We start from the raw sequence: 10,930 nt of genomic DNA on the forward strand, positions 1-10,930 counted from the left end.
CCATTTAAACTTTACATTGGCTAATTCATTTTTTTAAAAAAATATACAATATTTGGTTAATATAAAAATATTTGATGCTACAAACTATTGTATGATTTATGATAAATTAAATTATTAAAAGTCAGACTCGATAAAATAATTTTTGTAGATGTTTTTTCAATGAGTCCTTACAAATTTATTACAGCTTCATAAATTTCTTGTGAGGATTAAGAATTTTTTTAATTAAATTACTATTATCCCACATAAAAGACAACAATACAGTTTTGAATTAATTTTAAATTTAGTTGGATAAATAGATATTTTATAGTGTCACTATCACTTCTTTATGACTCATCATTTTGTATAGCATTTTAGATGCGCATGTAATTGTTCAAATTTACTGAAATGGATGAGATCTTGAAAGGTCATTAAAACTCAATTAAGGATAAAATAGATAAAATATAGTCATGTGAGGACTACTAAAATGAGATGTTCTCCCTTATATATAGTCTAGTTTTACAAGACCTGTGCTAAGTTAGTACCCAAACTCAAGTAATTTGATATTTTATGAATAACATGATTTAATATATATAGAGAGAGAGAGAGAGAGCGCTATGCACGGCCCAATGTTGATCCTTAAAATTTTTATCTTATGTATAATTCTATCATTTAGTTAAAACCTGTATTTGTTTGATTGATACATTCTAAGTTAGGCATATATTATTATATTTATACTTCTGAAATTTGTATAACAATATTTTAAGTTTTCATCGGGGTGAATCGATCATTACTGTAAAAATTCTCTCTCTTGACGGTTTTCAGTTTTCACTTAGTGAAGCCAGCAGTTATGGCTGTGCCGCTGCTGGCAGAGCCGCTACGGTCACCGGATACATCTCCACAATGGGTACATGCTAATATGACTTCCCCTTATAAACCACCAGCTAACCATTTCCCATAATTATCTTCGCCAATGTAGAGTCACAGTGTGTTATCGAATCGAGTTTCAGCTAAACAATTGACTTGGGCTCAAACCATTATCTCTCAAGCTCAATTGGAGGCACACAACAACACTGGTTATTATGAAAATTATCATGGAACATCAGAGATGCATACAATGCAGAAGGAGAAGTCTACTAATGGCAGCTTTCAGGAAATGGAGGTGTCGGAATGCCCCCATACGTCACTCTATAGAAGGTCCTAACAAAGTAACTACCAGTGCTATATCAGATGGTAAGATTCCCAACATATACTGTAATGCTCCAATTCTATCGCATGCACTATTACATAATCATAATAATGTCTCAAAGAAATTAGGGATTTTTGCTCCCAATAATGCTTAGCATAAAGCCTCCCATGCCCCTGAACCTCGTCCCTAGAGTGGCTCACTCTCTGTCTATAAAGCTTTGAGCTCAGGAAGAAATGAAGGCAAAGCTCATTCAAATAACTCCTCCAAAATTACTACTAAACAAGGCCTTCTAGCTGTAGTCTTCAAATTTGATGATTACAAGGTCAAACTAGCTCAACGATGTAAGTTCACTCTGATTGGAAAATTTGATAATATAATGCCCAAAATGGAAGTCATAAGGAGAAAGTTTATCTTGAAAATAGAGTTAAGAGACAGCATTAAATTGACATATTTCAATTCCAAACACTTGTATATTGATCTAAATAATGAACATAATCACTCTACTGTTTGGTCGAAAGATATACATTCAGGGACAAATGATGAGACTTCACTTGTGGACACCTACATTTAATCTGGAGGAGGAGATAACTCTGGTTTTGGTATGGGCTATTCTGCCATAACTGCCTTGGAACTACTATTGCATGGAGGTGATCACCCCCTTTGGTATCCTATTGGAAAAGTTTTATTTCTCTACCTGGCAACTTATAAGAAGACTAGAGGCAGTGTGGCAAAAGTGAAGTTGTAGATTGATCTAACTAAAATCTGGCCCCAACATGTATGGATGGGATATGATTAATGAACATGTAGATGGGAGATAGCAAGTTATTCAATATGAGGGTGTTCCAGATTACTGTACCTATTGCAATCATTAGGGGTATGCTGCTAGTGTATGCGCAATGAAGCAGAAAGATAAGGCTACAAAAAAGAAAATTTTATCACAACCAAATGCTCAGGAGGCAAGACATCAGAGCAAGCAATTGGACCAAGTTATGCTGAATAATAACCCTCAACAACACACATCAACCTCTCCACATCCTCATGTTGATAAGGGAAAAACCCTTCTGGTGGAATTAAAGTCTCCAAAGAAGAGGGAAAGAAGAGATGGTCACCTTGTGTCTCCAAGAAAACAGACTAGAAATAAGGTGCAAAATAATGTAACTACTGCACAACCAGTTACAAACTCTTTCACACCTCTCTTGCAGGTCAATGGAGGTATTGAAGGGGCAAGTCCTACGGAGGATACTGAAGATGGCAGAGTACAGGTTGTGGAATATCCCACTGGGGAATTTAAAGAAAACACAGTGGAGGTAAATGTGTCTTCTCCAGAGACAAACTCCACAAAGGATGATAAATTTCAACTAGCTGGGAATGTTAGAAGCCAGGACAAGTGTTGCAGTGCAAAGAAAACAACATTAGGTGAGCAGTTTATTGATAATTATCAGGCCCATCCCTCCCACGTTAAAAACCCTAAATATGAGATAGATGATAAATATAGGGTCATACATTCTGAAGAAGAACATGAAGTACCTGATAAGGTGGAATAGAAAGGTGATGTTAATCTTGGTGATCAGGACAGCTTTGTTGCCGAGTTATCATAAATTGATTGCCAACAAGGCCTCTCCTAAGAGGTTCCAGGGGTAAATCTAAATAAAGATCTAAGTAAATATTGTCTAATGTGTCTATAGTCACAGACAGACCTCTCACTAGGTCCTACTCTGCCTATACTTCCAAATGATCAAACATCTCATCTGGAATGCTAGGGGTATTTATACCCAAGGTGTCCTAGAAAGACTTCAAAATCTTATTCAAATTCATCATTTGTCACTTATTGCTATTCTGGAACCTTTCTCTAATAATACTCATATTCAGGAAGCAAAAATAAAACTGAAGATAGAACATGCTATATGCAATCCTAATCAGAAGATTTGGCTTTTTTGGTCTTTGAACATTAGTTGTAATGTGATTGAGATAGAGTACCATCAGATTACCTGCACTATCAACCATGTTGCACTTGCTCAGTAATACCTGATGACCTTTGTATACGCTAAGTACAGAGATAATCTGAGAAGGCCACTATGGAATAAATTGGTACAATTAACTTCAACTGCTATACCCTGGTGCACTATTAGAGATTTTAATGTTATCATTGCTGTTGAAGAAAAGTTAGGAGGGATTCCTTATGACATGAGGAAAAGTTTTGAGTTCTTGGGAGTTATTGAAGCCTATGGATTAAATGACTTGGGTTTTCAGGGACCCAAATTCACTTGATCCAACCTCAGAGGTATAAATTTCAAAATATAGAAAAGACTGATAGGGAAATGGTATTTGATAAGTGGTTGAAAGAAATGCCTTTATCCTTTATCACCCACTTATCCTCTATTGGTTCTGATCACTGTCCCTTATTACTGGAGATGCAGGAAAGGAGTTCTACTTTCATTAAATACTTTAAATTTTTAAATTGTTAGGTGGATAATCCTTCTTTTTTGAGTAATGTGGAAAATTTCTGGCACCAACCATGCTCAGGTGAGGCTATATGGAAATTTGAGCAGAAGCTAAAGAGATTATCTACTACTCTAAGCCACTGGTCTAAAGCTGAGTATGGTGACATCCATGATAATATGAATATCTATGAAGAAAAGGTGAAGAATACATCGTAGAACCTAATCGTACATGGTACTGATGCCAATAGACAAGAATACCATAGGCTGCAAGCTGAGTATATTAGGCACCTCAAAGAAAAAGATGTTGTATTGAGATAGAAGGCCCAATTACAATGGTTCAAATATGGAGATGCCAACTCAAGATATTTTCATGCACTTATCAAGGGAAGAAGAAGAAGGTTATTTATTCACAAAGTCAAGAATAATGATGGAGTTTGGATCCAAGGGGATTCTGACATTGCAACTGCTGCTTGCAAACACTTTCAAGAGATTTTCACTAGGAAAGATGAATATATACAAAAAGATGTCTTATCTTGTATCCCATAAATTCTTTCAGATGGCCAAAAAGACTCCCTTCAAGCCATGTCTACTATAGATGAAGTTAAAACAAGCAGTCTTCTCTATGAATGCTTAATCTGCAGATGGTCCAGATGGAATGAATGGAAATTCTTTCAATCTTGTTGGAATATCATTGGTGAAGATATTTTCCAGTAGTACTATCCTTTTTTTGTGGGAAAGCAGTGCCCAAATACTTTTCTCACACCTGCCTGGTCCTACTCCCAAAGGTGGCACATCCTAATAAGCTATCAGAATTCAGACCTATTAGTCTTAGAAACTTCACCAATAAGATCATTTCTAAATTGTTATATCTCAGGATAGCCCCTATTCTGCCTTCTCTCATCTTACCTAATCAGTCGGGATTTGTGAATGCTAGAAATATTGCAGAAAATATCATGCTGGCTCAGGAAATTATTTGTGATATCAAGAAACCTATGATTGGAAGAAATATGGTGTTTAAACTAGACATGTCCAAGGCCTATGATAGGGTATCTTGGTCCTTTGTTTGTCTAGTCCTCAGAAGGTTTAGATTTGGGGAGATTATCATTGATATGATTTGGAGAACCCTATCAAACAATTGGTATTCTGTGATTGTTAATGGTAGCAAACATGGTTTTTTCCACTCTACTAGGGGTTTAAAACAAGGAGATCCCCTGTTACCTGCTCTCTTTATTATTAGGGATGAAGTACTTTCCAAAACCTTAAATAATCTACATCAACACCCTCAGTACTGTGGCTTTCAAATGTCAAAGAATGGTCCTCAAGTTAATCACCTTAGCTTTGCAGATAATGTGATTCTATTCACTACTGGAAGAAGGCATACCTTCAAATTAATAATGAAGACTTTTGATGATTATGAAGTTATGTCTGGTCAACTTATAAATAAGGAAAAAAGTCATTTTTTGCTTCCTGACCAATTTTTTCCTTCCACTATCTACAGAATCAGAGTTGAAACAGGTTTCCAACAAAAACATAGCCCCATTACCTACATGGGATGCCAATATAAATTAGGAGGTAGAGAATCAGTCATAATTGTGGTATGGTTAGCAAAATTGTCTCTAGGATTACTAGTTGGCAATCAATACTTCTCAGCTATGGTGAAAGAGCAATCTTGATAAAACATGTTTTACAATCAATCCCAGTGCATATTTTCTCTGCTTGTACACCTGCTAAAACTACCTTGAAGCAACTCTCTAGCTTATTTGTTAACTTCTTTTGGGGATGGAAAGATAATAGGAAGAAATTCCATTAGACTGCCTAGAGAAAATTATGCCTTCCCTGCAATGAAGAGAGTGTTGGGATAAGGCATCTGGTTGATACTTGTAGACTATGAAAATCAAATAATGGTGTTGTCTAAGAACACAGGAATCTCTTTGGGGTAAGTTTTTGAAAGCCAAATACTATCAAAGAGTTAACCCAATGGCCAGGAACTGGTGCAATGGCCAATCTCTGGTGTTGAAAAATATGATGAAAATTAAAAAATAAGACAAAAAACACATTTTGTAGAGACTCACATCTGGTAATTGTTATTTTTGGTGGGACAATTGGACAGGTCTAGGACCTCTACACTATCTTAGACCTGGTGGAGCAAGGTCAAATAATGTGAAAGTTTCATCCTTCTAGAATGAGGGAACATAGAGATCATACAATGGTGAATAAATATACCTGGAATAAGCATATCCCCTTTAAATGCTCTTTTCTTGTGTGGAGGGCCTTGGGGAAAAAACTGCCTACTAGTGAATATCTTAGCAAATTTGGTATTGATCCTGTTACATGTGTTTTTTGTCTCAATCCTGGTCTTGATACCATCCATCATATTTTGATTGTTGGGCAATTTGCAATAGATATTTGGCAAACTTTCTCCTCTTCCCTGGGAGTTGTTCATAACACAACATCCCTAGTGAATTTGCATATGAATTTGTGGATAGTGAAGGTTAGTAATGGTGCTCATCAACTGATAATTCAGGCCTGTCCTATCATTATTTGTTGGAATCTCAGGAAGCACAAGTGTGCAGTTAAGTATGGGGGCAAGAAGGCTCACTCATTTTAGGTGAAATATTTCATCTTTAAAGACACTCTGTACCTATTAAAATCTGTATTTCCATATATTCCTTGGCCAACTGAGTGGACCAAGATGATCTATATAGTGGAACAATGTAGACAAGAAACTATTGTAAGACCTGTATACTGGTCCAAACCCCCTGCTAATATAGTTAATTGAATTCTGATGCTTGTTTACTTTCCAATCTTGGTAAAATAGGAGCAGGAGGAGTCATCAGGGACCAATATGGTGATCTCATTTTTGCATATGCTACTCCCCTTGGGCATGGGACAAACAACAAGGCAGAAGTAGAGGCTGTTATTTGGGGTTTATCTTGGTGCCTAAATAATGATGTACAACAAGTCATCATAGAGGTTGACTCTGAACTACTTGTTCGATGGATCAGGGTTATGAAGGCACCTCCTTGGCATATAGAAGCTTCAATTACCTCTCTCCTCAACCTCTTTGCTCAGTTTCAGTATTGTATCTGCATACATGTATACCGGGAAGCTAATTTTGTTGCAGACCTTCTTTCCAAGATCAGTCATCAGTCTGACAATCTTCAACACTATTTTAATTACAGCCAACTCCCACTATAAGTAAAAGGACATCTGTGGATAGATAAGCAGGGCATTCCAAGCTTTAGGAGAAGGAGATTGAAATGGCTACAAAAAAACCCATAGATGAGCTTCCCCCTTGTATAGCACACACCACATTTTGTTACATAGTTTTACTTACTTACTCAGCATATGCTAATTGTTTAGCCAAATTGTTTACAGCTGCTGGAGGTCAGGTTATGCCCCCCTCCAATTGTACAAATTCTTTTGAATAAATGATAAGGCCCGGGGGTGTTGCTCAGCCCCTAAAAAACTTAATAAAAAAAATAATTTATTTTTTTAATTATTGTGATTTATAATATTTTTTCTTATGTTTTACTAATTAGAAGTGACATGATAAAATTATTATAACAAATACTTGTGAAATTTTTTTAAATGGTCTCATATAATACGTCAAGTTAATTTAAAACATCAAAAAATAATTTATATTTTTAAGTGTTCATGCATAAAACGTCAAATTAATTTAAAACATCAAAAAATAATTTATAATTTTATGTTTATTTTATTTTTTATTAAATATTATCAAATTTTTAATACTTAAATGACTTATAAAAATATCAAAAAAGAATTTATTATTTTATGTCTATTTTATATTTTTTATTAAATATTATTAAATTTTTTAATACTTAAATGACTTCTAATAATTAATTATAAGTGATATAGTAAAATCACTGTTGAAGCAATTTTTTAATATTTAAATTTTTTATTAAATATTTTAAATTTTTTAATATGTAAATCATTTATAATAAGGAATTAGGAGAAATACAGTAAAATCACAGTTGAAGCAACTGAAGTAGATATGTCGACCCCTTGCCTGCTTCAGCTGCTAAACTGCTGGTTGATAAATTCTAAGTTAGGTTGTTAAAACTTTTGTGACATTGATAGTCAATTATATTTTTAAATAATATTTTTAATTACTGTAATTTATAATATTTTTCTTCTGTTCTACTAATTAGAAGTGACGTAGTAAAATTATTCTAACAAATACTTGTGAAATTTTCTTAAATGGTCTCATATAAGACGTCAAGTTAATTTAAAACACCAAACAATAATTTATATTTTTAAGTGGTTATTTATAAGACGTCAAGTTAATTTAAAATATCAAAAAATAATTTATCATCTTATGTCTATTTTATATTTTTTATTAAATATTATTAATTTCTTAGATTCTTTTTTTGGTTTCTCATCCGGTGTTCGGTACCCGTATTGGAGTCCGACTAATCCAGATTCACGCCGCGTAGAATTTTTTAATACTTAAATAACTTGTAAAAACATCAAAAACTAATTTATTATTTTATTTTTATTTTATTTTTTTATTAAATATTATTAATTTTTTAATACTTAAATAACTTACAATAATTAATTATGAATGATATAGTAAAATCACAGTTGAAGTAGCTGAAATAGTCATGTCATAAATGTCTATTTTTAAATTTTTTATTAAATATTTTTAATCTTTTGATATGTAAATGACTTATGGTAATTAATTAGAGATGATATAGTAAAATCACGATTGAGGCAGCTGAAGCAGGCAGTACAAGAAGGCACGTCGACCTGCTGCCTGCTTATTCCCTCTTATTATTAGTATATATATATATATATATATATAATGCCGGGATAGGGGCAAGGGGCATGAAATATGATTGTTTAAAATATTAATCCTGAACTATGTATCTCACACAGACCTTTCAGGCACCCACGAGCTATATGGGCCTGACTCCCTCTACTGAAAGGGTCCCAGTCCATGTTAGTTGCATGTACCGAGTAATGGATAAAGACATCCAGGCAATAACCGTTCAAAATATAATGTGTACAATAGAAACAATGGTCATAGACCCCCAACGTCGGTAAATATGGTTTTCAGTGTTGGTTCCCCCGAAACTACACCTTCTTAGTGAGCTACACAATTTCCTTTAAGCCTAAATCAAAATAATTTTGCACATAACACCAACCTTTAATCATGAAGTCTTTCAATAAGGCATTTCCGAATTGGTATCGTCATACCAATAGACTAGCAAGCTATTCCATAAATGTCAAACCATAACCATTTAACTAATTTGACTCCAGTTACCTGTTTAAAAATTCAAAACCACAGAACGAAGGGCATTCCAAAACTTTTTTATTCTTTTTTCATTAAATGCAATTCAATAATTCAAAAGATAGTTAAATCATATAGAATACTTGTTCAAAACTAAATTACCAATGTGTATTGAGGTTAATGCCATTATCATGCCACAATTCATTAACTTTGTGAAATTCAAGTCACCAAATTTCATCATTTTAACATTATTTAAGGCATGAATAACTCACTAAAATCAAGGAAAAAATAATGCAAGGGTTAACAAGCAAAAGCTTTCAACCCTAGATAATTAAATCATTCAAAAATACCATAATATTAAGTTAATTAATCCAATAATACCATGATTAAAATAGATAGTGTACAACATGCATGAAAAATAGAATAATTTGAAGAGGAAATGAAGTTTAGAGTCCGGGGAAAGGAATCCTCGAGAACCCCCTTGTATTTCTTGACTTGGGAGTTGGGGAGCAGAAGAACAATGTAAAAAGTGATAACTAATGAACATTAGGGGTTAAAAGGTGTTTTAAGTCATTTAATGGGGAAAAGGTCCAAAAATTTCTTGCCCCAAATAAGAAATGAACCTAGGCGATTTTTGCCCAAGGCCGTGTCACGATCCTATTGCGTACCCTCACTGGTTCGGGGTCCCAAAATGACCCTGAACGCTTTTCAAAAATTTTGAAACTTACCCATATCCCTCCTTTAATATTTCTTATCACGATTCAAGTTAAAAATTATCCTTACATACATGGGAGAGTCCAAAATAAATTAGTCAAAATTTTCTAGGATCTCCCAGGATGTGGTTGAAAGGTATGATAATTGGTCCATTTTTAGTTTCAAGGAGATGTAGATGTGGTGGAGATCTTATGTAGAGTGTAGGGCTACAGGTTTTCCTCCGTTGACTTGAACTTAGTTTTACTTAGTTTTTCTCGAAAAGTATGTGCCTCGTACTAGTGGCAAAACCAGGATTTTCATTAAGGGGGTTCAGAAGTATATATACGAACTAGTCGAAGAGGGTTCAACAACTACAATATATGCATAAAAAATATTTTTAACCATGTAAAAGAAAGTATAAAAATAGTATAATTTTCTGTCGAAGGGGGTTTAGATGAACCTCCTAGAGAAAACGTGGCTCCGCTACTGCCTCGTACATTGAGAGATAAAAAAAAGAATCAGTTCGCTAACCTTAAGTATGGGAGTATGTTAATTGCGAACTCGGTATTTACCTCTTTTGTTGAAAACTGAGAAAGAGAGAATCCGTCTTTTCATGAGGGGATTGAGTACAGATATTCAGATTTCTGCTCTGCTAATGACATCTTTAGATAAATCTTTTCAGGAGATGGTTGATTTTGTTAAGAAGGTGGAGGCTATAAGGCAAGAGAATTATGTCAAGGCAGCAGAAAAGAAGGCCTGCAAAAGGGGTAGCTTCAGTGGTTCTTATTTTAGAGGTCAAAGTTCACAAAAATACCTTGCCCGCCCCATTCAGTCAGTGATATAGGTGTCTGCTGGAGGTCCCTCAGGGGCTAGCCATCCATCTTCAGACTTTGGTGGTTATCTTACTTCTTATCATCATCTCAACGCCCCACCTTAGATCGTATATGTTATGAGTGCAGTGGAGTTGGTCACATCAGGAGGTATTGTCCTTATCTGAGGTAGTATGGTTAGTCTGACCAGCAGCAGGCTCCTCGAGCTCTGGTTCCACCAGGTAAGGAAGGTGGTAGTAATGGTAGAGGTCGTCCACAGAATGGGTGTGGTGGTCACTAGGGAAGTAAGGGTGGTAATTAGTCCCATCGAGATGATTCTCCGACAGAAAGATTAGTGTGGGTGTCACTCATGGCTATTTGGGTCGTGACAAGCAATTAAGTATGTTTATCAATAAACTAGATAAATCACTTAGTCATTATATACATACATACATACATACGTACATACATACTCCAACAAAATTGTTTGTGAATCAATCACTATATTTCTCTCATTTATTTCAATTTGAGCTTGCCCGTTCAATGTAAGTACTTACTTTTACATTTT

General features: G+C 34.6%; 1 protein-coding gene across 2 annotated transcripts; it reads left to right on the plus strand.

The window, feature by feature from the left end:
• Nucleotides 1-1,224: 1,224 nt before the first annotated feature.
• LOC124889439 lies at nt 1,225-7,080 on the plus strand. Of its 2 annotated transcripts, none has more exons than XM_047401148.1 (2): nt 1,225-2,581; nt 6,425-6,804. In XM_047401148.1, the coding sequence occupies exons 1-2, from the start codon at nt 2,062-2,064 to the stop codon at nt 6,802-6,804; spliced, it is 900 nt and encodes a 299-aa protein (XP_047257104.1). In that variant the 5' UTR covers nt 1,225-2,061. The 2 variants fall into 2 exon arrangements, 1 of the variants encoding a protein (XP_047257104.1); XR_007048423.1 differs by lacking the exon at nt 1,225-2,581 and adding an exon at nt 6,073-6,214 and having other exon boundaries at nt 6,425-7,080.
• Nucleotides 7,081-10,930: the final 3,850 nt, after the last annotated feature.

Source organism: Capsicum annuum, chromosome 1 (genome assembly GCF_002878395.1).
Source record: "Capsicum annuum cultivar UCD-10X-F1 chromosome 1, UCD10Xv1.1, whole genome shotgun sequence".
NCBI classification, from domain to species: domain Eukaryota; kingdom Viridiplantae; phylum Streptophyta; class Magnoliopsida; order Solanales; family Solanaceae; genus Capsicum; species Capsicum annuum.